General features: G+C 56.0%; 5 protein-coding genes across 5 annotated transcripts; 2 read left to right on the forward strand and 3 right to left on the reverse strand.

Annotated features, from left to right (window-relative positions):
* Positions 1 to 501: 501 nt before the first annotated feature.
* Positions 502 to 923, forward strand: TRAVEDRAFT_42759 (uncharacterized protein; the record flags this gene model as incomplete). The annotated part of the gene is made up of 4 exons (XM_008034125.1): positions 502 to 603; positions 661 to 689; positions 744 to 786; positions 846 to 923. The coding sequence occupies 4 exons, from the start codon at positions 502 to 504 to the stop codon at positions 921 to 923; spliced, it is 252 nt and encodes an 83-aa protein (XP_008032316.1).
* Positions 924 to 2,105: 1,182 nt separating this feature from the next.
* TRAVEDRAFT_42760 (uncharacterized protein) lies at positions 2,106 to 2,615 on the forward strand (the record flags this gene model as incomplete). Its single annotated transcript, XM_008034126.1, has 1 exon — positions 2,106 to 2,615. The coding sequence occupies one exon, from the start codon at positions 2,106 to 2,108 to the stop codon at positions 2,613 to 2,615; it is 510 nt and encodes a 169-aa protein (XP_008032317.1).
* Positions 2,616 to 4,425: 1,810 nt separating this feature from the next.
* On the reverse strand, positions 4,426 to 18,708 carry TRAVEDRAFT_80723 (uncharacterized protein; the record flags this gene model as incomplete). The annotated part of the gene is made up of 3 exons (XM_008035231.1): positions 4,426 to 4,516; positions 17,609 to 17,624; positions 18,600 to 18,708. Coding segments are annotated over 3 exons (216 nt in total), but the record flags the coding sequence as incomplete, so codon positions are not given.
* Positions 18,709 to 19,331: 623 nt separating this feature from the next.
* On the reverse strand, positions 19,332 to 19,536 carry TRAVEDRAFT_111108 (uncharacterized protein; the record flags this gene model as incomplete). The annotated part of the gene is made up of 2 exons (XM_008035232.1): positions 19,332 to 19,428; positions 19,481 to 19,536. Coding segments are annotated over 2 exons (153 nt in total), but the record flags the coding sequence as incomplete, so codon positions are not given.
* A 1,365-nt stretch (positions 19,537 to 20,901) lies between these two features.
* Positions 20,902 to 27,971, reverse strand: TRAVEDRAFT_42763 (uncharacterized protein; the record flags this gene model as incomplete). The annotated part of the gene is made up of 9 exons (XM_008034127.1): positions 20,902 to 20,994; positions 21,055 to 21,084; positions 21,632 to 21,960; positions 24,018 to 24,458; positions 24,513 to 24,609; positions 24,669 to 25,506; positions 26,778 to 27,096; positions 27,150 to 27,328; positions 27,385 to 27,971. 9 exons carry the CDS (start codon positions 27,969 to 27,971, stop codon positions 20,902 to 20,904), a joined length of 2,913 nt encoding a protein of 970 aa, XP_008032318.1.
* Between the last annotated feature and the right edge of the window lie 25 nt (positions 27,972 to 27,996).

The following is a 27,996-nucleotide window of genomic DNA, read 5'->3' on the forward strand; positions in this document are numbered from 1 at the left end:
AAGGCGGTAGACAGCGCGTGGAAAAAGGTCCGCAACCTCGGCCAGCGTGTACAGGTGAGTAATGTCGGCATATACGTGCCTGCCGCAGACCCTCATGCTACACCGCAGGTATTTTATTCAAACTGTCGTGCTGTATGTGACATCCTTTGAACTCCCTCCAACGATCGCTGTCCATATCGCAGCGTAGAAATTCACCCTGAGGTGCCTCCATTTGTGAGCAATCGTTGACATTTCCCCGCTTTTCGTGGCTCTGATCCACGCTCAGCCACTACAAGGGGGCCATCGCCAGCACCACGCCATTCGTCCGTCAGCGAATGTCTCCCTGTCAAACCCACGTGCGTATATCTGCCCAAATTCCCCGCACTCGGGAGGCTCTCTGATCTCGACATCGAACAGGGCATGTCACTCACGCCAGGAATTCGCGCTCGCGCCGCTTCAGGAGCTGTACGCGCGTGTTTATTTCCTGTGTCTGTATATCACTCGACCCGCCGCGTATACGCGATGAGTGGCAAGTCGGTTGAGATCGACTACGCGGACACCGAGCGCCGGCTCGTTCTGTCTGGTGCTTATGTCCTGTTCGTCGCTCCTGCCAATGTTATCGACGTAGATGAGCAACATATAGATGCGATTTGGTATGGGTCGACAAAGTTGAAGCTGTAGAGTCTCTTCGACGCCGCGACCCTCGCCGGGTAAGCCACACGCCATGGAACTACATTAGACTCTTGGCCGACGTATACACATAGATCTATGACTGATGTCGGCGAAGTCTCCTCGGAGGTGTGTACAGTACGTGGAGTCTCCGCTATCGGACGCTCGATGTATGACTCTAACTGCCCATTATGCAGAAATCTGCCGCGCTCTGGAACGATCTGCGTGCTGTGGGCCTGCACAAGCACGCCCATCTCCGGCAGATGCCGCTATAAAAGGGTTACGGTCCACTGCAAATATACGGTTATGACGCCCTGGACGTCGTCAATGTATGTCCTCTCGCCCTGCATCTGCCTCTACCTATATTTAGACGCATCGGACGTGTGCAGACTGGTGCTATCTTGCATGCGGTGTTCTGCGCAGCTACTTCGTCCCTAAAGAAGTTCGTTGATAACGTCGGTCTCGTGCATAGGGTGTACAGCTCATCCGTCATTCGGTGGGCGGGGGCGATGTGCGAACTTGATGGGGAACTGTCCCGCGGCCATATATACGACTTGGCTGTGCATACACAGGCAAGGACAACCGGCGGGGCATCGGACGGTGTTTAAGACGGGCGACGAGAGGCTTCCCCGCAGCGTGCTTGCATAAGAGTTTGAATTGGCGGAGAAGGTGGTCCTGAATGTTCGTGAATGGCGATACGTCTGGAGCTACTTGACGCGGGCGAAGCAACCGCGTGCAGTGGCAGGATTGTTGATATCGATCAGGTATTTGCACACTGCGCTTGAAGCAGCCTCGGCCAGTGGTCAGGACCGGAGATGAACAGATCCATATTTCAGGAGAAGCCGGGATGTATTGCACAGGCGTCTCAAAAATTTCAGCCGCAGCGGCCGGTAACGTTGCGGTGTACGAGGTCCGAATGAGCAGAGATAAACTGGGGAAGAGGATTGGGGGAGGCACGCCTGCGTCCCCGTCTTAATCTTGCTCCTCTACCTCGCTCTGCGTCCGGGACTCAGACTCCTCCCCGTACCTCGCCCTCGCACCTCGCACATCCAGACGCTCCAAGAGACTCTCTTAAAAGAAGAGTCAGAGAGCATCCGGTTCGTCCAATTTTCAACACTGCCCACATCTTCCGTAACTTCCGCAAGCTCATCGAATTTAATACAGGCACAGGGGCTATTCCCGGGATCCTGCCATACCCGCTCGTTCTCTTGTTCCCCATGGAGTCCTGCCGCCTTCCAATCGAGCTCTGCGAGGCCGTCATGAATGCACTCCCAGAACGCTACCAGTTTTCACTACCGCTCTGGCTTGCGGTTCCGAGGGACCATGACGAGAGCGTAGGCGGGCAACGCGCGCTGTGTGCGTGCGCTCTTACCTGTCATGCGTGGCGTGTGCGGGCGCAGTACCTCCTCTCAACCTTCCCTCATATCCGCAATGATGCAAGTGTCGCTCATTTCACCATGGCCGTCCAAGAATCCCCCATTACTACACTCACGCTAGGGCAGTACTACAACGACCTTGATCATCTCGATGCCGGCAAGGCAGGCGAGCTCTTCATGCGCCCCTACCTCCGTTTGCAACACTTGCGGTGTCTCAAGGTCCGCTTTGACCGCGGGCCCTCTTTCCGACTACTCCGCATGCTGCCATTCTTCGCCAGCATAACCACCCTGCAACTGTGGAAATGTACCTTCAAGAACTTCAGGGGGATGATGGACGTTGTGTGGGCCTGCCCGAACCTCGTTATGCTGGACATAAATGTCGTTGAGTTCAAAGTGCAGCCCTCTTCCCCCACGCGGCTCCTGCAGATGTCCGCTGTTGTGGAGAGTCTGCGAGCATGCCAGAGGCTTACAAGCCTCTATCTAAACATGTACACCCCAAAAGCAAGTTCAGATGTTCCGCAGTTCATCTTGAGACCGTTCATGACCTGCTCTTTATATAGGAAACGTGGTTCCCCGCTACCGCCGGAATAAGTGGTGTAGGCCGCGTGTTCGGGTGTGCCGTTACGGAGCTGTATATCAACGTGTCTTCCAATTATCACGGTAAGCGGAACACACTCCAGTTGCGACGCATGGCTCACACATGCAAATGTTTAGACATACTTGGCTCCCTGTTGAGGGACTCATTTCCCGCTCTGCGCTCACTTACAGTCGCCGATGGTTTAACGTTCTCGATGGACGCTGAGGAGGATCAGGAACGGCCCTGGCTCCATATCATAGCCATAGGTCGCCCAATCCCTGGGAGACTGAAGATGATATTCCTGGAAGACAGACACCGTGCGGAAAGGCTTGAAGACAACCGCTGCTGCAAGCTGGCCGTCGGCACCAGCGAGAAGGTGGTTGGATCCGAGCAGAGGCTTCCGGAGCTTCTGTCTGGGCTGGTGGAGCTTATAATCCGCCTCGAGCACTGCGAGGACCCGGAGAGGTGCGCAAGGTACATCTGGTCTGTCTTGCCGGGTATGCGCAATGTCCTGCGGTTTGAGTATCGCTCATATTGGTCTCAAGACTGGCTACCGTACACGCTACCGGCTACGACGTGATTATCACCACCGCCCAGATTTATTCCATTTTGGTCACTTTTATCTACATTGTTCTCTATCACATCCTCGTTTATTCGATTCCGGTTCTACGGCGCCATGCTACATCAATTTCAATATGTAACCTGCTCGACAGTGTAATATATATGCCATCCTGTTGTATTCATCGGGTAGACGACGAAGCCCCGGGTCACCTGGAAGTCGCACACGCATATACTGCTGTAGCTCGCATGACACGCGGCTCGCGAAGAGTCGCCAGGCCGTGCACACTGCATTCTCATAGCGTGCATGGTAATCAAACTGAGCGGCGGGTGGCAAGAAAGGGGAGACGGAAGGCATCGCAATACCGAGGGCGTGCCGCGCTCCCGCGGCGCGAAGCAGGAGCGGTGGGGTATCGTCCGTGAGGCGGGCTTCGAGCGTCTGCGGGCTGCAGGTGAAGAGGGCGAGCGACCTACGACGAGGCGCAGGATGCCTTCTCGCTCGTACAATAACGCGTTATCCGGACGGCTGAAGAAGCCGTGGGTCGCAGTCGTATACGGGGATGTTGCTCCACGGGCAGCTCCCGGTGTGCCGGAGGTCCGTGTGGCAGAAGGACGGCACGGACGCGGCCCCGCGTCGCGAGGCGAAGGAATCGTGCTGGTGCTGTACAAGGTGAGCGCCCGGAGCACCCTTCGTACGCGCTCTGCTCACTCACAATGGCAGGAATACGCCCAAGGGTCGGGTCATGCAAGTGGCGTGACGGCGGTAGAAACCCCGTCAATGGGCGGCATGCGTTGTAGGAGGACGATGTGCCGGTGGACAGCATTCCCTTGCGCCTGCATCGCTGCACGATGGCACATAACTAGGTCGACCTGGTAAGCACCCACATGCAGCCTTCTGGAACTCGGACTTACTTTTGCACGTACCACGGTGGCTGCTGCGAGCAACGAGACAAATGCGTAACGTACTGCTAACATATATACCGCTCACGACTCGTCACCGCGACACAGATGAGCCGGGTAGAGATCAAAGAGCGGGGTGAGAGTTCAAGCATGAGGATCTTCCGATGATTCCTGCCGCGACAGCCGTCGCGCCCACTCGACGAAGGCACTGTGTGTCCCATGTCAGTATATCCACGACCAAGCCAAATGAGGTACATACAATCCGCGCGGGCTGACTGGTCATTCACATTTCTTGGTACGCTCCGAGACGCCTGGTATACCGGACCAACAATCGACGAAGTTATCATCTGACCGTGCACGTACCCCCAACGCCCCCGCGATATCCATGTGCGCACGCCGAATGGCGGGATCGACACCCTCGACGAACAATTTAGCAGACAACGCAGCAATGCAGAACCTCGCCCGTCAGCCGTCTAGCGTGACTCCATATCCTGCGCGCGAGAATACACAGTGCGGGAACCCAAGGACGTACGTTCGCGTTGTGACCGCAACTTTGAAGGCCATGTTCGTCGAGCGGCATCTGCGAGATGCGGTCGTGCTCATGCGTATGCAGGCCTGTGACAGAAAGAGCCCGATCCTGCGATATGTTCCGCTAGAGTTATAGAACGGGCAGCTGATAGCGAAGACACATACCATGAACACGCCGGAGTAGACTTGGCCGACCCCATAATCTATGGAACTATGCGCCTACTTCGGTATATATCTCACATAGGTCTATGGTGTTCAGTCCATGGTGTGCAGGCTACCTGGAAAGGGTCGCGACGTCGAAGAGCGCCTTCGGCATCAAGGCGGTTGATCCGTAGTAAACTATTTCCTTATGCCGATAATGAGAACAACAGTAGGAGACGCGAGCGGGATGAACGTACCGAGCAGGACAGCCCGGCGCCCGGCGTCCATGTTGCCGGTACGCAGCTCCCCCGTCTACTTGTCTAGTGAGTGGACACGCAGGTAACTGGGGGGGGGGGGGGAACGAAGGACCATGAAGCTCACCGTAGGCGTCATGATATTCTTCCGGAGAGAGAGGGGAGAGGTTGAGCTCTCCAAGTACAGGATGCGACAAACAGGGGTCGAAGAGAGCTGCACGTCGTCTTTAGGATGTATTTGTGGAGCGTAAGATAGGCGAATACCGCGGAATCCAGTTAAATGGATGTCGTATGCAATGCAACAACTGGAAGAACATACCAGCTACTGCTCGTGTTTCGAGGCGCGATTGAACCTGAGACGCGCCGTACGAGGGCTAGCGGTCTTTGAATCAAAGACAAAAGGTGTAAGTAGTTGGCTGCGATCACGAGCAATATTGCGGCGTCCATAGAGGGCGCACTGAAGTCGACTGAAGCGTGTAGAAAGGATGATACAAGAGATGATCGATGACCACAGCGGAGCGACGACGACGGCGGCAGTAGCGACCACGTGGCAATGACGTCACGCGTCAAACGTCCTGATTGGCTCTTCACAGGCGCCCGTACCTCTGCTCAAACGCACTGGTCCGAGTCGCGATCGTCTCTCTCTCACTATCGCATGGCCGCCGTGCGCTGCCCTGGTCCACGTCTTGCAAGCTTTGCAGTGCGTCTTTTCTAGAGTGCTCTGCTCTCGAGTCTGTCTCCGCCGCCGAGGCTGGGATCGCGTCCTCCGGTGCGACTCACCCGACGCAGACATAGGGCCTTTCCCCTTCGTCCACGCTCCTATCTTATCGTCGCTTCCGTGCGATCACTATATGGTGCGCGCTGCTTTCTGTGCACTACATCAACACAACTTCCAATATTTCGATGAGTGAGGACTCAGTACTCGGTACTGAACGAACCAGTACAGGTTCTCTGTGCATGAACTACCAACTGTACGTACGTCCACATACCTGCCAGTACTACATCAACCACCTTCTCTTCCCCGCCGACAGCCGAACCTTGATGCGTACGGAAGAGGGACACCTCTGTGGTATGCATCCGCCGCGACGCCCTCGCGAACGCTTTCGACTACATTACCTCCCCTTCGTACGAATCGCGGGAGACACACATCCACAATCTTTCCCGTAAAGCTATTGCCCCATTGCAGCCTATCTCTATATCTCGTCTTCCGACAACACCTGGACCTCTGTATGGACGAAACTCAAGCCCCGCACATCCGAGGTACGTGCTTTGGGACATCACGGGTGCTGAATATTGAACGGGCGCCCAAATGCAGCGTGGACAGCACAGACAACGCGGACGCTGACTCGGGGCAGGTCGAACACGGCGGATACGAACGCGCACGGGCTCAACATCGCGTCGCCCCCGTTCCGTGGCGTGGTAGTTCTAGGCCGGGTTCAACACGCGGGGTGCCCAACCGAGCGCGCCCTTGGCGGCCGCTATGGGTCCACCGGAGCGTCCTGTTGTTGCTCGAGGGCGTCGGGGAGACGGCCTGTGTCTTCAGACGCAGAAACGGCACGAGCTGAGACTGTTCCGTCCTCGGAGAACGTCGTGTCCGCGGAGAGTGTCCCGGGCTTACAGATTCTCGTCGCGTGTAGGAGCATAGGAATACCAAAGTGAGCCCCGCTTTACATTCGCCCCAGACTGGTCGTTTGCACCATCGGCTGTACGTCGTCCAATCCCGCGCCGTTGTTGCACTACTACACCCACCGCCGCCTCCACGTCGCTAGTCGAACCCTAGATCCGTACAGAACGACTCCGCTTATGCTTTCGCTACGGTGCGCTCTCAACCACCGTCGACTACACCATCATCCCTTCGTACGAACGGCGGCTGATATGCAACTGGAATCCACCGCGGATCGCCGCTGCTCCGCCCACGCTCTGCTCGCCACCCGCCCTTGCCTCGCGTCTACCGGCCACGCGTCGCTCGCTCGCACGTACTCAAGCTACCTATCCACTGCAACGCTGATATGAACGGACGGGCGAGACCCAAGCTCCGCACATCGAAGGTGCGTGCCTCGGGACATTATGAGCGCTGAATAGGCCCATAGATGCGTCGCGGACAGCGCGGACGCCGGATCAGGGAAGGTCTCTGCGGCGGAGACGGAGGCGTACGGGCGGAATATAGCGTCGCCCCCGCTCTCTGGTGTACCCGTTCCAGGGCGGGCTCGACACGCAGGGTGCCTAGCCGAGCGTGCCCCTGGTGGCCGCTGTGGGTCCCTCGGTGCGTCTTGTCGCTGCTCGAGGATGTCGCGAAGGCATCTCCTGTCCTCGGACGCAGAGAGCGCACCAGCGGAGGGCCCTACGTATGCAGCGCGCCCCCCGTCCGCCGAGTGCGTCCCAGAGCACGGCCAGCTGCTCCCTTGCGGTGGTCCGCGGTGCGCGTATGTACACCCCGCGCTCGCCGATTGCGTCTACATGCCGGGAAGACGATCCAGTCCGAGGGCGGTACACCACGGCTGCGAATCAGGCTGTTGGACGACCCGAACTCCTTGGTGGCCGGAAGCCGCTGTAAAAGAAGTACCCCTATCGGTACACCACGCCCGCCTGGTATATGATCAGCGATGGGTCTCACGATGCGGTGTCGACCTGCGACTCTGGGAGGTTCGTACTTCTTTCTCTGCACGGGCATGTCTGATCCAGGTGTCTGGAACTTACGAGAGCTCGTCGCGTGCAGGAGCATAGGAATGCCAACGTGAATCCCGCTTTACATTTGCACCCGAATCGTCGCTCACCCGCCTTCAGGACATGCTGCATGCGCGCCAGAGGCATCCCAAAAGGAACGACGTTGCCCCATAGATCTCGGCCTCAAGCGAGGTGGAGTGTAGACGTGTACATGATCTCACACAAGCTTATGGTGACGCTCTGTCGCCATCGCAGAAGGAATGCAAAGCCATGACGTCTTCGAGGTTCGCGCGTATGCGATGCCCCGAAGCGCCGCACATGTGTCGCCGCACCCGCTGCGTGCCATATGGAATATGTGACATTAAGGTATGTACCTCAAAGTTCAAACATCGCGAAGGGCGCGGCCAACCCGACGTCTCGCATTCGCGCAGACGATGCAGACCGCTGCGGTGGAAGTTACATAGTCTGCACAGGTGTCCATTGTTCGCGTCCCGCGCCCCGCTATCCCTCTCTGTATAGTACTGTGAATGTATGTCAGTGTGTATCATGCATTTGTCGACGACCAAAACATCATGCCCTCCGAGTTTGAACCCCACCCATAATATATAGACGCAATGTAAACGACCTAGCGAGCCTCGCATCGTCCGTCCGAGGCGCAGTATACGTGCATAATTACTAAATATCCTAGCGTACAACGTACAAGTCGATGTTTCTCCGAGACTATCGTACAGGAAAGGGGAGGAGTACAGTGTATCTTCAGGCCGGGTACATATGAAGAGTAAGCGAGCAGAAGTCGTCGATATCGAGTCTGGTAATCGAAGGCATGGCATAGGAGAATCACAGAGACTGTATACGAACTAGGTAGTCAAGTCTGGAGCAGAATGTGCGAGCGTAAAGTAAAAGTCATGGTGTAGGCGGGATGTCGTCGCAGTTATCGTCTAAGTGTGAGCTCGAGTCCGAGGCCTATTGCGAATCGGTGTCCTGATCCAAAAGCCGCGGAACATCCTGTGGAAGTACGGTGTATGGTATCCATGCATGAGGCCATCTAAGGTACTCAAACTGCAGGACATCGCGCAATCCAGGCAAGACATCCCAGATGTACGCAGCGTGCCTTGCCGGGTGTTTGCACTCCAGACGGAGCACGAGCTCTGCCAGCTCGGGTAAGAGCTCCGAAAGGTGCTGTGTGATGAACTCTGAACCTGGAAGGCTGTAAGCCGCACAAAGAGAGGTCTTCAGTCTGTGAGAGAACGACTATGATTGCATAGTACTGTACCTGTAAGCCGCACAAAGAGAGGCTACAAGTACTAGTAAGTAAACATGTAAGGAAGCATAGGTAGTATGGGACTTACTCTTCAGTCTGTGAGAGAACGACTGAAGAGCAGAGGCCTGCAGAGTCCTCCTTATATACTACTGGGGAGGACGATGAGTAAGCGTATAGGAAGAGGGCATGTGACGTCCAGAGGACGCTGACTGAGCGATGAGTAACGCTGAGTAAGGGAGCATAATCGACATAAGGTCAGATAGTCCATGGCTGAGTAATGCGAGTAATCCGGACGCTGTCTAGAATAGTCCGGAACATCGTAGAACGTACCAGAATCATATGGAGGGATGGCAGGATGCCAAGTAAGTACAGAACAAAAGAATGTACGTATATGGTAAGTAGGAAAGTCCATGCTGGCGTATGGTAGACGCACAGCCACTATCACTGCCACTCCCGGTCCGGCACAGCCGTAGACACAGAAGTTCAACACTGTGTGGAGCCGACCACCTCCTCGCTCGTGCCCACAGCCTCCCTACAACATTTGTGACCGTGCTGATCGTGGCTAGACCTCAGGACAATTTTCTTCAGGATCCCGGGTATTGGACGACCTGTGGCCATGACATGAAGCCAACTTGGGGATAACGGGTTCCTATTCGGGGCCGAACCGCTGATCCAGACCGTGACAGAGCGGAGAGCAGGAAACAAATCCTTGCAAAGACTGATGAACACCTCTAGGGTATGTCGATAGTGAGCTATGTGACGTAGGTGGACTGATACCCACGTACCGGGAGCACCATAAGTTACGAAGACCAGCTCTGTAACGGCATACCCGAATACGCGGCCTACACCACTAATTCCAATGTTATCAGATGTCCAGTATCCCTATGTAATTAGTATGTTGTGAGCCATCTCAAAATTTGTGATAGAAATGACGGGCTTGCCTCTATAAATTTCGCATGCAGGAAGAGTCTTGTAAGCTTCCGGCATGCTCGTAGGTTCTCCGCTGTGGTACATAGATTCTGGAGTCCTGCAGCAGAACAGCGCTCCGATTCGTTTTGATTGGGTCCCACGACCAGGGTAGCGAGGTTGGAGCAAGCCCACACAACGTCGAGCATCGCCCTCAAGGACTGGAATTTACAGGACCACAAATGCAAAAAGGTTATGGTGTCGAAGAACGGCAGACGCATGCGGAGTATTCTGAGAGGGGGGCCACGCTCAAAGCTGATGTTTTGGCACACCAAGGACCGAAGATGTGGGAAAGAGTGCATGAAGAGTTCCCCTGCCGTGCTGAGATCAGATGCTTCGTGGTCAACGTAGGGACGCCCTAGCGCGAGCCCGCCGATGGTGGGGGTGTTCAGGGATTTCCGAATGGCTGTGTTGAAGCGAGGGAATTGTCGGCTGTGGATGAGGCGCGGGAAGGTCCAGAGGAGGTACTGGGCCCGGACGCGCCATGCGTGACAGGTAAGAGTGCACGCGCACAGTGCTTGTTGCAAGCCCCGAGCAGTCATGGGCAACGTTGGCCAACCGCTGCCAGCGTATCGGAACTCGTTGTATTGCGGGATTGCGTCCATGACCTTCTCGCATAGCTCGATGGGCAAGACGCAAGACTCCATGGAGGGCGAGACAGCAATCGGCGACGGTGCGATTCCGGTGATACTGGACCCTATATCGGTAGGCTGTTCGATGAGCTCGCAGAAGTTATGGGAGATCTGGGGGTGGATCAAAGTGGACGTACACAATCCTCGTAAACTCGCTATTAGAAAGTACGGAGGTGCGAGGCGGGAGGGCGAGGAATGGGGAGCAGCTCGAGTGGCCCGGGCGGACGTGAACGTGTGTGAGGGGAAAGCCACCAAGGACGGGGACGCGTATGCGTGCATCGCTTCCTCTCGTCCAGGCGTCCCCCGTTCATTCGGACCTCGTACACCGCGAGACCACCGCTACATGGCATGGCAACTTCGATGAAACCTTACCTAATTCTTCGGATACATGCTGGCTTCTGTCATGATAAGGTCCTGTTCATCTTGGGAACCTATCCGCCGACTCGTCCGCACATACGATCAAGCTCCCGGATCCCGCCACAACGACGATGCCCCCAATACGAATCTATACGAACTGAATCATCCCATCGACATTGTGTTGCAGACAAAGCCTCTGGTATAAGTCAGCATACGCCGTCCAAATTAGCGTCGGTTCTCCCACCATGAACTCCTTATCTCATTGCTGGACGTCCACGCTGATATAGCGTGCACACTGCACAGGATTGTGGGAGTCGAAGAGACGTTCGAAGTGCGGCAGCGTGGACAACGTCCGGGCGGACCATGTAGTGGCACCGCGCCTCGTTGCATCCATGCCACCGCTCAGTGCGGTACATGACAGATCTTCTTGAGCGTCCTAGGGTTTCAGAGGCGGCACGAGGCTGCGGCCGCAGTACGCCAGGCTGAAGCGCTGCTGAAGACCTACTGGCGTCGAGTCGCATGAGCGCAGCGCCGGGGTATGCGGATGCTTCTTCTGGGAGTGTGCATACCGTACGCGGAAAGTGCATGGTACGCTCGTATTCCGAATACACAGAGGCAGTTCTGTGGCTATACTGCTATATAAGTCCCGTAATTGGAAGCGACCGCTCTGGAGAGGGACTACGTGCATCTAGCGTCAGCGTTCAAGTCCACAACACGACTTATAGATGCTCACCCTTTCACACAACGCTTCCAGTCTACCCCATACCCGCAGCGGCGCATTCCAGCTCTCGGGGCCAGGGGAAATAGCTCGCGATAGCCTAGATAGTATCATCGTTAGCAAGAGATACAAAGAACGACATATATGCCTATGGGAAACGTTCCGTGTTGCCCTCGAGGTTGTGAGCTCTGATGTTCTCCTTGCAAGATTCGCCCCATCTGCGGGGAAAAGTCAACACCGTGACGCAGAAGCCTCGGAGCAGACGAGCTCACCGTGGATGAGTCATGACGGGTGCTAGCGAGGCGTCGATTGAAGCAGGTCGTTCGTGGAGTCGTTCCTGCGCGGTACAGTGGGCGATTTTCGCGCATGCACTCTGCACGCCGCTGCAACAAAGGGGCAATGACGGTGCCGGGAGAAGCCGTCGCGTTTCTCGGCGCGGGTACGTATCCCCTCTCTTCCCCCCGTGTGCGTGCATCGCTGACATCCGGTTCAGCGCGTTGCACAGCGGATTCTGACGTTCTCTCGACATGGCGCACTCTCGAAGCACGCTCTCTACGAAGATCTGACGACCTGTGCTGCGGGCATGATGCCTCAAGACTCTTCGAGGCGCGCCTGTCAATCTACCATCGCGCCGATAGGCAGTGTCGCTCAGGTTCATCCGGTACGTCGTGCCTAGGCCACCCAGAGGAAGGGTGATATTGATGATGTCAACAGTAGATCGCGACGCGCTAGTTGTCCTTGCCGAAGGACGCCCGTCTCGAGATTCTCGAGTTCGCAAACACCGGAGTGCGCGCGCAGGGGGCGGCATCAACATGAAAGCAGACGAGGAAGAGACAAACGCCATCGCGCGAGTGGAAGAGTGTGCAAGAGGGACATCAGTGCTGGAGGAGTTCACGGGTAATGCCTGAGCGTGCGGCCGCAAGCAGGCGAGCAGGGGCATCCGGTGCATGGACGGCCTTCTCCGCGGAGAGGAGGGAGGGGCTGGGTCTCTTGAGCCTCGGGCGCAGGCACCGAGGCGGGCTTCGTCTTTGAAGTGACGGTGTAGTCAACGGTTGTGGACAGCGACCGCTGGGGACTGAGAGAGTTCAGGATATGCTGCAGACAGTGTAACGAGTGAAAGGAAACACATACCTGCAGCATGCGGATTGGCAACTTCGCGTCCACGAGTGCTTGGAACCCCGTATACCCTCGCTTGATTCGCAAACCTTCAGGAGAGCGCTGACCACGGCCTTGCGCACGATCTCGCGGCGCCCGTCGGCCTTCTTCTGCGCGAACGTGTTGCCGGGTGACGTGAGCGCAATGACAGTTCTTGGGCGCACCCGGGCTAGCGAGCGTAGAATCAAAGGAATAATCAGGCATCCAGGGCTTCGTTGCATCTACGCCCGTGAGGGAGCGCTGGGGTCGACAGGTCGCTCGTGAATAGACGACATCGGCCTGGCCAGATATGGGGGACCGGAGCGCAAACGAGAGCATGGGCGAGCGAGGATCGACGTCCTTGCAAAAACGGAGAAATTGTGCCTCGTCATTCGTGAAACGCAAGATGGACAGCAATCGCTGCACCGGATTCACGGAATGCCAGTGACAGCGGGACAATCAGAAAGACATACCGGCGATATGAGGGTCTGCAGATACCTCTACGAGGACTCTAATCTCCTGTACGCCCTCGCAGAGGTTGCGGACCTTATTTACAGCGGTAGGCACGGCTCGCGGTTCGCCTCTTTGTCCGTGCGATGAGACGTGAGCGCAGTTTCGGCGCGCCATAGAATGGATGTGTCGTTCTGATGATAGCAGGGCTTGGACTGAAATGAGGAAAGAGTAGACTTCGGGAGCTCCCTGGCCTCGATACCCGTTAAGGAAACAGTAAAGGGACAGCCGGGGTAGATAGAAAGCACGTAGAAAGACTCAGAAGTAGTGCTGGCGAGAGAGGGAGAACCAGAACGAGAGGGCAAACGAGTGCGAGAGGATATCCAAGGTATCTCCAAGCTCGGGGCAGCGCAGAGGAGCTCGAATCAAGGTCCTCGGCCGACGCTTGTCCTCGTGCGGTCGTGAAGGGCGCAGGATCGAGGACAGGCAGGGCAAGCGAGGGCAGCGGCAGCGTCTGCAATGTGATGACGTCGGGCGTCGGACCTGATTGGCTCTTCGCAGACGCCCGTCTCTCTGCTCAAACGCAGTCGTCTCCGCTCTCTCTCTTTCTGCATCGACGTCCAACATCTCTTGGGAGCTCTGGATCCGCTGTGTCTTTAATCTACGCACGACTTTGGTCTCTGGCTCTTCCTGTGCTCTTAGCTATCACTCGCTCTGTCTGCGCATCTGCCGCTGCTAGGAGCGCTGGGCCCTCCGGACCTGTACGTGCGACTCGCTCAATAACCGAAGTAAGTCCCCTCCCCTTAATCTATTCTCCGGTGTCGGTGTTGTTTCGACGAGGCACTTAGGGGGCTGCTTTCTGCGCGGCATAGTCGCGCAAATCTAAATGCGATGGGTGAGGACTTACCGAGCCATCACAGGCATTGTGTGCACAAACGACCGGCTGTCTACCGTCAATATCTGCCATAGAACTCGCTGTCTACCATCAAAACTCCATCTAGTGGTATGTGAGGCATGGAAGGGAAAAGAAGGTGAGCAGAAGAGCTGTGAAATGGGTAGAAGCCGGTGCTGGACGATCTATGCCCGAGTTGCGGGCTCATATCCTCTGCGCAGGACAAAGGGCATCGCCCACGGGCCTCCGGACCAGACACCCAGAGCCCAGACTCGTACATAAGAGGAACCAATCGACGGTGTGCGCCGCAACGCGCTTTAAAATACCTCCGCAACCACGCCCCTCCGCTTCGTAACCACTACGGGATACCTGCACTTTGGAACCAACCGGGAACTCTGCTTCTCCGCTGCCGCTCTACTCGACGCCTGCCTTCGCCTCTCATCTGCCGGTCGCAGGACGCTGGCTCCCACTCAGACTACCCACCCGCCACACCTGCGCTCGGACGAGCACGAAGATGATGAAGGGCGAGACCCTAGCGCCACACATCCAAGGTACGTGTATCGGCACATCACTGGAGCCAAATGCGAGATGATACGCGGATGGCAGCGACGCACACTCTGCGGTGACTCACGCAGGGACTGCGCGAGTCGCACACACTAGATACTCAAGCACACGGGCGATATTTCACTTCGCACCCGCTCCCCGGTGCGGCCGTCTTAGGGCGCGCTCAACCAGCGGGATGCCCAGCTAGGTATGCCCTCATTTTCCACTTGGTATGCACGCGATCGCTGTGGAGGACGCCGCGGAGACGTCGTAGGCAGACGGTGTCCTGTCTGGGGAGAGCGTCCGGGAGCACGCGAGTCTCCTCCATCGCTGTCGGTGGCACGTCTAGAACGCACCCGCGCTGATCGCGTGGACATGCAAGGAAGACGAGCCCGCTAGAGTGCGGGATATCACGACTGCGAACAAGGCCACAAGCGGAGCTGAACGCTTTAGTTTCCAGGTGCCCCGTACGCGCATGCAGTCTCGCAAAATTCAGCGCCGGTGATGCATATATGAACGCTTCCCCGAGATTCGCGTACGTAGACTACAGCACCGTGCGTCTCTGCGTTCGATGCAGATCTGTTCGCAGACGTAAGGGCGGCCGCATCATCGAGCGGCACCAGCTGCAGACTTGCGCCCACCGTCGCCGCCCCAGACCAATCTATTCGAGTACGACGGGTCTGCGACAGGCAGGCCAACGTCGAGCAATGAAGCTCACGCAGATACCATGGCCGATCCATGCGTGCCCATACTCACGGCAACAAATCACGCATGCTCACGCGCACTCGTCTCTGCAGACCGGTAGCAGCGCGATCAGCGAGCACCTGCGCGCCCTGGGGGTCCCGGTACCGGTCTTAACGGGCACAGTGCAAGGCTAGAGTCTCTTCGCGCATGCTACTGCGCGGCGAGATCAGATACTCTTCATATCCTACGCGTATTCTAGACAGCTGCGCGACCATGCATCACGTCGAGTGCTCCACGCTTCTTGAATTAGAACCAGTATGCCGTTGTCAGACTTCGTATGGATCGCATGTTCGATGCCAGGAGGGCTGCTGATACGCTCTTTCAAATATACAGTTGCATGTGCGCTTAGAGCATCGCAGGAGCAACGACACCGTCCCGTTGACTTCGTACTCAAAGGAATTGAGTGCAGACTCGTATAACGGTCTATGATTACCGCTAACACGCTCTTGCTATCGCAAACGGATTGCCAAGCCTCGACCTACCCGAGCGCGTCGCCCTGCATACGATGCTCCAAAGCACGACAGATGCGCGCTGGCACCTGCCGCGCCTCCTATGTAGATTCTCAACTCAAAAAAGGTGTCTCGCTCTCCGTGCGTGGTGTTGATAACCTCACGGCACTCGAACGTGCGGCGACCGCGGGGCTGCAGCTTACATGAGTACTCTTTTTTTGGCCCGGGTCCTGTGCAGGTGCTCCGAATGCCCTCTCTGTATCGCACGCCAATGCCCGTGTATTATGTACCGTTTCAGTCCGCGACTATAATATTGCATCTCCCGAGTCTGCGCGCCCTCCATGGTATGGGCACACAGGATGAACATCCCGGCCAGTCTCGCGCGGTCCGTGCTTTCGAGCATTCCGTACCGAGTACTATGTATTCATGCGTACGAACTGCAAGTGACTACGGGACCCCGTCGTCCATCGGGGAGGTACGGAAAAGGCGTGTGTACACACTGGAAGTGCGCTATCGAGCTGGGTACATACTGATTTCAATCTAGTGTGAAGCAGTCGAGCACAGTGGTAAGCAAAAAAGGCATGTAGCAGAGAACAACGTAGATCGATGCAATGAAACCAAAGCAGTGGGATAACATGTGTGGGTAAGCGGGATAATCACTTCGCCGCCGGTAAGGTATACGGTGACCAGTCTCCATTCAAATTTGGGCTATATTCAAACCGAAGGATATCCCGCATCCCAGGCAAGACAGACCAGATGTACCTTGCGCACCTCTCCGGGTCCTTGCAGTAATCGAGGCGGATTATAAGCTCCGCCAGCCCAGACAAAAGCTCTGGAAGACGCTGCTCATAACCAACGACCGTCTCGCTCGTGCCGGCGACCTGCTTGCAGCAGTGGTGGTTCTCCTGAGTGTGCTTGGTCTCCAGGACAATTCTCTTCAGTCTCCCCGGGATTGGGCGACCTATGGCTATGATGTGGAGCCAGGGTGTTCCCCGATCTTCATCGAGCATTGAGAGGCTTGGCATAGTGATCGCCGTGACTGAGTGTAGAGCGGGAAATGAGTCCCTCAAGAGGGGGCCGAGCATGTCTAGGAATTTCAAGTGTGAGCCATGCGTCGCAACTGGACTGCGTTCCGCGTACCGTGAGAATAGCGCCGAGCATTCTTGCAGTACAGATCCGTAAGGGCACACCCGAACACGCGGCCTACACCACTTAGTCCAGCACTAGGGGGGCCCCAGGTTGGCTGTGTAAAGAGTAGGTCATGAACGGTCTCAAAAAGAATGGCGGAATATGTGAACTTGCCTGCAGGGTGTCCACATTTAGACATAGGCTTGTAAGCTTCTGGCATGCTCGTCGATGTTCCATGGCGGCGGACATCTGCCGGAACCCCGCGGCGGAAGAGCGCTGCACGTTGAACGTGGTGGCACTTATGTCCAGCATAGCGAGGTTCGGGCAAGCCCACACAACGTCCATCATCGCCCTGAAAGACTGGAAGGTACAGCTCCACAGTTGCAGAATGGTTATACTGGCGAAGAATGGCAGACGCATGCGGAGCAGTCCGAAAGGGGGTCCGAGGTCAAAGCGGACAGAGATACACCGGAAGTGCTGCAAACAGACGCAAGAGCGCATGAAGAGCTCGCTTGCCTTGCTGGCATCAAGCAGTTCGTAACTCCCTAGCGTGAGCGCGGTAATGGGGGATTCTTGGACGGACATGGTGAAATGGGCGAGGCATGCATCATTTCGGATATGCGGGAAGGTTGAGAGGAGGTACTGCGCCCGCACGCGCCACGCACGACAGGTAAGAGCGCACGCGCACAGCGCGCGTTGCCCGTCTACGGTCTCCAGATATCCTAGCTCACTCCAAGAACCGAGCGGGGGACCAAAATCGTAGCAGTCTGTGAGTGCGTTCATGACGGCCTCGCAGAGCTCGATTGGCAAGCGACAGGACTCCATGGGGGACGAGACGACGATCGGCTGTTGCCTGTCTTCCGGAATAGTCCTTGTACCTGCAGGATGTTTGATGAGCTTGCGGAAATTTTAAGATAGATTTTGATGAGAAGAATGGACTTACGGGAAATGCACTGACCCAGGTGTAGGGCGTAGTTTGGAGCGTATAGATGTGTGAGATGTGAGGGCGAGATACGGGGAGCAGTTCGAGTAGCGGAAGCAGAGCGAGGTAGAGGAGCAGGATTAGGACAGCGACCCGTGTGTACCTCGTCCAATCCTTTTCCCTCAGTCTCCCCTCTGCTCATTCGGACCTTGTACTCGGCAACATTACCGGTCGCCGCAGCTTAAAGTTTTGAAGATGTCTGAAATACATCCGCTCTTCTCGTATAATAGGGTTCTGTTCATCTCCGGGACCTGACCACTGCCTCGCAGTGTGCAAGCTTGATCGATCTCTCAAGTTGGCGCCGCCATGCCGATGCTTCCACCGCGTTAATTAGCTCCAGACGCATTGCCTTATACATGCACTTGCAGCGTCACTTTATCCATCCAGTCAGATTCTTGTTCCAGCGTGGTCCATGTGCTGCGAGGACCGCCTCTCGTCGCGATCGCCCGCCGCGAACAGCACTCAATACCACACTAATTCTCATTGCAAGAGTGTTCACAGCCGCTACCCATATGTATATGGACGCGGGACAATTCCCCATAAAGTTCACGAAGCACCCCCGGCCACCGAGCCGCGGAGTCGACACCCTAGATAAGCGATATCGGAATGAACGCAACCGTGTAGCAGCCCACACACGAACCGCAGGTCTGCGCGTCTATCAGCGCGCCGATCGCCGGAGGACATGGACAGGGGACACGTACATTGTCGAGGTCTACGTTGTGCCCGTAGAGTTGCGGGTCGTATTCTTCGTCGAGCCGCATCCGCCAGAAGCGGTAGTGTTCGCGCAGATCTGCGGCGTGCAGCTCGTCCTAGAGCGAATCCAAGACCTGCAGGAGTGCAGCACGGGAGGTCATAGTTGTGATAACGTCGTAATCCATGGAACTACGAGTGTTCTTCAGCAGTTTCTGCACATACGATGCGCCCGGCATGACCAGTGAATATCGCGACAACAATAAGTCTTCGGCTCGAACTCGGTCGATTCGTGGTGCATCGCATCTGCACGCCGGTAATGAGTGTTCTGGTAGGAACGCTGCGCCAGGATAGGCTTACCGTACAGAACGAGCCGGCCTTCAGTGTCCGTGTTGTCGATCTGGATTGGCTCATGATTCATGGCATACACAATGTGAGTCTCGTGCCGAGTGCCGGCGCCGTGTATACAGTTGACATGTCTCCGGGATGGTCCGCCACAGGATGCGACATGTTCTCCGTGCCCGGGGTGAGCATAACTACGTTTATACTGATAGCACAGACATGAGCGGGTGGACAGCCGGAGAAAGAAGCGCGTGTATACGGCACCTAAGGCTGAGCGATCGCCAGCGGGGAAGCGCATACGGTAGCAACACCGCCCGTATTCTCGTGCATTCGGGGCATGTCCTATCCAATGTGATGGTACTCAGTGCGAGTTGGATGTGGACGAGACACGTCGGACTCACGTATAATCACCGATGGAGATTCTTTCCGAGTCGAACGTGATGCCCTTGCCGACAAAGACGAGCGGCACAGGGTCGGCTGCACCTTGTACATAGCTAAATGAGGATCAGCGCTACGAGTGACTGAGAGTCGGCGATGGTTATTCACATTCCAGAGAACTTGGCCGGTTCCGGAGCGCCCTCGGTGACTGGAAGGAACGTTCTGTTAGAAATGATGGCAGCGGTCTAAGGATACAGAACACTTCCGATACTCACCATATCATTCTCCACGGTGTACGCTACGAGGCTCGATGTTGAGCTCATACACACTCGCAGCCAACACGCTCGACCCAATTATGTCGTCGACAATGACTTCCGAGTCGATGCAAGAAACACTGGCAAATTCGGCCTTGATGCGCATCCTCATTAGCTGAGCTGTTCATGTTGAGTATCCACTCAACGCAGCCGATAGCGCGATATGCGCAGCGCCTACGGATGTGTTCAAATTCATGTAATATTTCGCGCTAGAGAAGAGAGTGAAGATGGTCTTCTACGCGCGCTGAGCAAACGCGCGGCGCACAACGCTACGCACGTTACGCATATTTGCGGGCGTATACAGCGCAATCAAGCCCTCGCAACAGTATCCAGGTCCTGCTCGCGCGAACACCGTTCCAGGAAATTGCCTCCATTCTGGGCGGGCAACACAAAATCATCGGACTCACCGTCAGCATCGGCCATTGGAGGTCCACAAGCGGTCAGACGATGTTCTGCCCTTCAACGTGACAATTCAAGCCTTGCATGCTTGATTTGGGGAGCGGGGACCCGGCGGCCGAGCTCCTCAGGTATGCACCAGACGCCGGGACGAAACTGTACGGGGCGAGGACAGTAGCGGCGGTTGAAGCGTGTACAAGGGATGCTGCAGGTAGTTCAGCAGTTAAAGTAGATCGTATCAAGGCATCAGGGTCTGCAGACGCACCTATTGCGACTTTTCTCCCAAGCCTGGCAGGGTCCTCGCCGATGCTGCGAACATTCTTGACACCGCTGGCTACGACGTTGCGCATGGCCTGGCCGCGCTCGTCACCCATCTTCTGCACGAACCTGTTGGCGAGAGACACGAGCGCAGTGACAATCTCCTCCTCCGGCTTGCCAGGCTAGCGGTAATCGACTGGGAAGCAGAAGAAGAACGGCTGCAGAGCGTCGGGGCGTGAACGCACACGGCGGAGACAGCAGAGGGTGCGCTGGAGTAGAGAGGGAGCACGTAGAAGGCCGACGGAGTCCTGGTGAGATCTGAGCTGGATGAGGGAGGAGACCATCCTGAGCGAGAGAGCCGTGTTGAAGACCTGGATGCAGGCCCCGCAGAGTCGAAAGTAGAGCCCAGGGCGGCTACTCGTCCCTGTGCAGTCGTGCAAGGACGCTAGCGGAGATGAGCAGCAGCGCGTGCAGCGACCGCGACGCGATAACGTCACACGCCGGAGGTTATGAGTGGCTCCTCGCTGGCGGCTGTCCTTCTGCTCGAACGTAGTCGTTTCAGCTTTCCTTCCCTTTCTTTCCTCGCGCATCGATGTCGTCGGAACTCACTGCAGTACGTGTCTACATCTTCAAATTGGGAGGTCTCCGCTCAACGCCGTCGGTGGTCGACTGCACGAAAAGCGTAGCGCAGCAGCCCGAATGCGAGCCGCTAGTCTGCATATCCGACGTATCAGCCCACAGATCGCGAGGGAATAAAGTTCCCAGAAGACGTACGTTGGCGAAGTCGTCGTCGTGCCCGTAGATCTGAGCCATCCCTATCAAGCGGCATCCGCCAGAAGCGGTCGTGTCTGCACAGGCCATCCGTACGTAGCTCGTCGCAGAGCGATCCCGAGCTCCGTAGGAAGCAGTTAGACGGAAACGCAGGAATACACATCGCCGACGACATAACGCATGCAGCTGCGCGCGGGCTTTAGCATATAGATCATCTGCGTATATGATGCAGGGATTACCCGGTGAGTGGCACAATGGCGATGAGCGTCTTCAGCTACATATCGGTCGACCGATAGAATATCACATCTGTATGGCGATAATTTAGTTAGTGGTAACAGGAGCCACGAGCGAGGCAGATATACCGAGAAAAACGAAACTCCGGTCCCGCAAAAACTTCCCTGAGAGAGCGCAGAGTACTGGGGCTTTATATATGTAGGAGTTGTAAGGCGAGGGTCAAAAGGATACGTGGGCCTCGTCTTCAGAGTGCGGTGAAGTTTGCAGCGATCGCTGAAACGAGTTCAAGGGATGCTGGAAAAAAGGAACGTACCCAGACACGTGTACTAGTACTTTGCTGCCTTACAGGCTCTTGCAGATGGTGGATCTGCTTGAAACTGCTCCTGTTGGCCTTGCGGACAGCCTCGCGGCGCGCGTTGCTCGTCTTGTGCACGAACTTGGTACGGAGGGACGTGAGCGTGATTATCGTCTCCTTCTGCGCGCTGTAGAGCAGATGCGTCTTGTGAAGGCTGCCTAGCGTGGCCTCGAAGGTAGAAGGGGTGTCCTTCAGAGATTTGTGGCGTCCACGGCCGTAATGGAGGCGAGAGCACTCCGTACTAGAAAACCGCCGCTGGCGAATTAGGAGTGTCGAGATCGAGACGAGCTGGACGACAGCCGGCGCAAGCGAGCTCTTCCCTCCAGATCGCAAAGGTCTATGCGTCAACAATCGAGGAGGGCGCAGGATGGAAGAGAGCCAGGTCAAGCAGCTGAAACTGCCGCAGCGAGGTCGACGCGATGACGTCACGCGTCAAACGATTGGCTCCCCACAGGCGCTCGTTTCGCTGCGGCCGTCTTCGCGAACTCTCTCGATGTCGAGTCGTATACGAACTGAGGGAACGATTGTGTTACTTGTATAGTGTATTACTGTAGTTCCCACGGTTTGGAGGATGTACGCGACCTACGATTCCATAAATACCACCCACTCACTCACTCACTCTCTCTTGCTGTATCGACGCCGTCTAGTGACTACTGCCCTGGTCCACGTCTTGGAGACGCTGAGTACTTTTTACATGGATCACCTCGACGGGGAGATTCTTGAGGAGCAGCATGCTGAAGGGCACGTCTCTCTGTGCTCTCTGTCACTCACCTGCAGTCAGCCGGTCCCGCCGTCGAAGGTGGGTCCTTTCCCCCCTCGTCCGCGCTCAAATCTCGTCGTCGCTTTCGTAGGCTCATTCAAATGCTGCCCTTTGTGCGCTATATAAGCACGATGGCTAACCTTATTGCTGTCAGGTCAGGCCTGGGACCAAGCCATCGCAGGCTCTGCGCACGAACGACCGGTTGTAGTCATCAGCAAAACCGCCAGACTCGAGTACTCGCAAGCGCAACCAATCTGCCCAACCACCCGCAAACTTATCCTCAAACCGCCATCGCTGCATCCCGCTCGGGGGTATCTCGAATCCCATTGGGGCGCCTGGAAAACCGTGCGGACAAGGGTCGCCGTCGGGTGTCGTCCATCTCCGCGCCATTTCCACTGCACTACTTACCAACGTGCCTCCAGCGGCCGTCGTAGAAGGGTACGCACTTCCCATCGCTGCTCGAGGGCGCTGAGAATACATCCCCTATTCTCTGACGCAGAGACAGCACGAGCGGAGGATGCCCCGTCTGCAGAGAGCGTGCCGTCCGCTCCGATGGCGCCGAATTACGCCCGCCCGTTCCCTACTACTGGTTCGTGGTGCGCAGGTGTATGTCGTGTCCGCTTTGATGGCGTCGCAATACAGGGACGAGGACTGTGAGTCGGTCTGAGCTCCATGGCGGACAGAAATCCCTCACCGGGCGGGGTAGGTGACCTCATGCTCGCCGAAAAAGAAGTACCCGTATCAATACATCGCGCCGGCGTGGTATCAGCGCAGCGAGGTGCCTCGCAGTGCGGCGTCATCCTGCAACACTCGGTCAACGTCTGCGCAGTACGTACTTTTTTTCTCTGCACGGGCACGTCTGATATGCGTGTCTGGATCTTAGGAGCATAGGAACATCAACCTGAGTCCCACCTTATGTTTGCCCGGAATATTCGCTCATCTTCGAGGCTCTAGCACACCTCCGCGCATGCCGTTCCCTGAAGCGCGGGACGCGTGTCGCTGCACCCGCTGCCCGCCATATGCAATATTTGACATCAAGGTACGCATCCCGCACTTCGTACAATGCACGATCGACCTGGCGGCTCTTGTTCGCGCAGACGACGCAGGCCGCCGCGGTAGAAGTGGTAGAGCATGCACAGGTGCCCTGCATCCTCCCGCTTTCTGTCATGCCGTGTATATGTTATATATTGGTCCATCTCCGAGGCATCGTGCTTTCCGAGTTTCGCACGTCTCCCATAATATATACACGCAATGTAAACGACGTAGCGAGCCTCACGTCGTCCGTCCGAGGCATAGGAGCACATAAATACGACATATCTAAGTATACAACCTACATGTCGACATCGTGCTGAGACTTTCATCGTACAGAAGAAAAGTAGGGGTAGAGTGTACTATCAGGCCGGGTACATGTGAAGAGTAATCGAGCAGAAGTCGTCGATATCGAGTCCGGTAATCGAAGAGATGAAACAGGAAAATCACAGATAATGTATACGAAGTAGGTAGTCAAGGGTGGAGCGGTATGTGTGAGCATAGAGGGGGAAAAGTCATATTATAGGCAGGATGTCTTCGCAGTCATTGTCAAGGTTTGAGCCTGAGTCCTAGTCCGAATCGATCTACTGAGCCAAAAGCCGTGGAAATCCTGTGGGAGTATGGTATATGGTTTCCAGCCCTCATCCACATCTGCACGATACTCAAACCGCAGGACATTGCGCATTCCAGGCAAGATATTCCAGATGTACGCAGCGTGACTTGCCGGATCTTTGCACCAGTCCAGACGGAGCACGAGCTCCGCCAGCTCGGGTAAGAGCTCCGGAAGCCGCTGTGCGGAACCGACCACCTCCTCGCTCGTGCCCACAGCATTCTCACAGCAGTTGCGGCACCCCTGCAGGTGGTTGCCATCCAGGACGATTGTCTTCAAGATCCCGGGTATTGGACGACCTGTGGCCAGGATGACATGAAGCCAACTTGGGTGTTCCCGGTTCTCATCCAACTCCGCGAAGGCGATCGTGACCGAGCGCAGGGCAGGAAATGAGTCTTTGAAGAGGCTGATGAAGGCCTCTAGGATAAGTAGAAGGTTAGCTATGTGACGTAGCTGGGCGGAATTCCACGTACCGGAAGCCCTATCAGTATGGAAAACCAGCTCCGTAACGGCACACCCAAATACGCGGCCTACTCCACTCACTCCGACGTCAGCAGGGCGCCAGAATTTCTATGTAAAGAGTAGGTTGTGAGCGATCTTCAAAAGTGCTGTAGAATGGACGGACTTACTGTTTTGGCATCCTCTTTCAGGTAGAGCCTTGTAAGTTTCCGGCATGCTCGTAAACTCCGCGCTGCGGCAGACAGAGCCTGAGTTTCTGCGGCGGAATGGCGCTCCCATTTGACCTCATTGTCTACTACGTTCAGTGTAGCAAGGTTGAAGCAGGCCCATACAATGTTGAGCATCCCTCTCAAGGACTGGAAGGTACACCCCCACAATTCCAGGGAGGTTATACTGGAGAAGAACGGCATACGCGTGTGGAGTACTCGGAGAGAGGGACCACGCTCAAAGCTGATGTTTTGGCACAGCAAGTACCGCAGATGTGGGAAAGAGTGCATGAAGAGTTCCCCTGCTGTGCTGAGATCAGATGCTTCGTGGCGAACGTCGAGAGCCCCTAGCGCGAGCCCGCAAATGGTGGGGGTGTTCAGAGATTTCCGAATGGCTGCGTTGAAGCGAGGGAATTGTTGGCTTTGGATGAGGCACGGGAAGGTCCAGAGGAGGTACTGCGCCCGGACGTGCCATGCGTGACAGGTAAGAGCGCACGCCCACAGTGCTTGTTGCGAGTCCCAAGCGTTCTTGGGCGGCATTGGCCAACGGCTGCCAGTATATGAAAACTCGACGTAATGCGGGATTGCGTCCATGACCTTCTCGCATAGCTCGATGGGCAAGAGGCAGGACTCCATGGAGGGCGAGACAAAGATCGGCGACGGTGCGATTCCGGAGATACTGGACCCTATATCGGTAGGATGGTCGAAGAGCTCGAGGAAGTTGTGGTAGAACCGGGGGGGACTCAAAGTCGACGTACGCAATGTTTGCAGACTCGCTATGAAAGAGTACGGATGTGCGAGACTGGAGAGCGAGGAATGGGGAGCAGTTTGAGTGGCCCGGGTGGACGTGGAGCTGTATGAGGAGAAAGCCATCTAGAACAGGAACGCGTATATGTGCATCGCTTCCTCCTATACAGGCTCCCTCTGTTCATTCGGACATCATACACCGCGAGACTACTGATTCTGGCGACTTCGATCAAACCTTCCATGGGTTTTCAGATACATCCTGGCTTCTTTCATAAGAGGGTTGTGTTCATCTCGGGAGCTTATCCGCTGACTCGTCCACATATACGAATCGATGCTTAATGAACCATCCCATCGCCAGTGTGCTGCAGACAAACCCTCTCGTGGAAGTCTGTATACGCCGTCCAAATTCTTGTCGGCTCTTTCTCCATAAAATCCGTATCTTTTTAGTTCTAAACCCGGGACCGTCGTTGCTAGACGTCCGCGCTGATATGATGCGCGCTACACAGGATTGTGGGTGTCTACGAGACGCTCGAAGTCCTTCCAGCCTGGACAACGTCACGGGCGGACCATGTGGTAGCACCGTGCCTTGTTGCCTCCATTCCACGGCTCAGTGCGGTACATGGCACATCTTCTTCAGCGTCCTAGGCTTACAGAGACGGCATAAGATTGCGGCTCGCCGCTATCGGATATGGTGACTGCGCGCGCCGCGCGCTACCGGCTTCGCCTCTGCACCCTGCGCGAAGCCACTATGTACGTGCGAAGGTAGATGTAAACCAGAGAAGTAGGTAAGACTGGTGAATGAGACCAAGAATTAGTAGGTACAAGAGTCCGCATGCTTCGCATGCTGCGAAATGTGTCCGCGTGTTCCGTGCTTCGCATGCCGCGATGGGTGTCCGAGTGTTCTGTGTCCGAGTGTTCTGCGCTTCGCGCGCCGCGAAGATTCCGCCGCAGACCGCTCAGCCTGTCGAGCTACCCATCCGCAGGGCACAGCGCTGCAGCATGTAGTGTCCGCGTGTTCAATCTCCAAGTGGCCCGAAGCTCGATTATATACTCGATGAATACGAGAGAATGGCATATCTATAGTCCACTGTCAAGTAAGGTACATATTTAAATTCGTGTAGTGTGACACCGTCAAACCAGAATCGAGTAAACGAGGATGTGATAGACAACAATGTGGATGAAAGGTACCGAAGTGGAATAGATCTGGGCAGTCACATTATAGCCGGTAGCAAGTACGGTAACCAGTGTCTTTCGTAACCTGGGCAATATTCAAATCGCAGGACATCGCGCATCCCAAGCAAGACAGACCAGATGTACCTTGCGCACTTCTCCGGGTCCTTGCATTTATCGAGGCGGATCGTGAGCTCCTCCAGCCCAGACAACAACTCCGGAAGCCACTTCTCGGAACCAGCCACATTCTCGCTCGTGCCGACGGCCCCCATGCAGCAGTGGTTGTCTTCGTCATTGTGCGTGTCTTGCAGGACAGTCCTCTTCAGTCTCCCGGGTATTGGGCGACCAATGGCTATGATGTGGAGCCAGGGCAGTGCCCGACCGTCCTCACCGCCTTTCAAAAAGCCTAAGTCATAGAAGACTGTGACTGAGCGCAAAGCGGGAAAGGAGTCCCTCAACAGGTTGCCGAGCATCTCTAATGATTTAAAGTGTGAGCCATGCACCGCAACTGGACTGTGTTCCGCGTACCGCGAGAATAAGGCCCAACCATCTCAAAGTACAGCTCCGTAACGGCACACCCGAACACGCGGCCTACACCACTTAGTCTAGCACTATCGGGGCCCCACATTCTCTGTATAAAGAATAGGTCATTGACGGTCTCAAAATGAACGGCGGGACATGTCAACTTGCCGATAGGGCGCACATGTCTACATAGAGAAATGTAAGCTTCTGACATGCTCGTAAATGCTCCACAGCGGCGGACATCTGCTGGAGCCGCGCGGGGGAAGAGGGCTGCGCTTTGAACCCAGGGGCACATATCTCCAGCATGGCGAGGTTCGGGCAGGCCCACACAACGTCCATCATCGCCCTGAAATTCTGGAAGGTACATTCCCACAGTTGCAGGGTGGTTATACTGGCGAAGAATGGCAGCATGCGGAGGAGTCGGACAGGGGGTCCGCGGTCAAAGCGAGCCTTGAGACACCGCAAGTGCTGTAAACGGGGGCAAGAGCGCATGAAGAGCTCGCTGGCCTTGCTGGCATCGAACGGTTCAGGGTCATCGTAGTACCCCCCTAGGGTGAGTCCGGTGATGGGAGATTCTTCGACGGCCATGGTAAAATGAGCGAGGTTTGCATGATTGCGGATATGAGGGAAGGTTGAGAGGAGGTATTGCGCCCGCACCCGCCACGCATGACAGGTAAGAGCGCACGCATACAGCGCACATTGGCTGAGTACGAAATCGACATAGTCCCACGGATCCGCAAGCCAGAGCGGGGGACAAAACTCGTAGTAGTCGGGGAGTGCGTTCATGATGGCCTCGCAAAGCTCGATTGGAAGGCGGGAGGACTCCATGGAGGACGAGAGAACGATTGGGTAT

The sequence above is a fragment of the Trametes versicolor genome (assembly GCF_000271585.1).
Source record: "Trametes versicolor FP-101664 SS1 unplaced genomic scaffold TRAVEscaffold_1, whole genome shotgun sequence".
NCBI lineage: Eukaryota > Fungi > Basidiomycota > Agaricomycetes > Polyporales > Polyporaceae > Trametes > Trametes versicolor.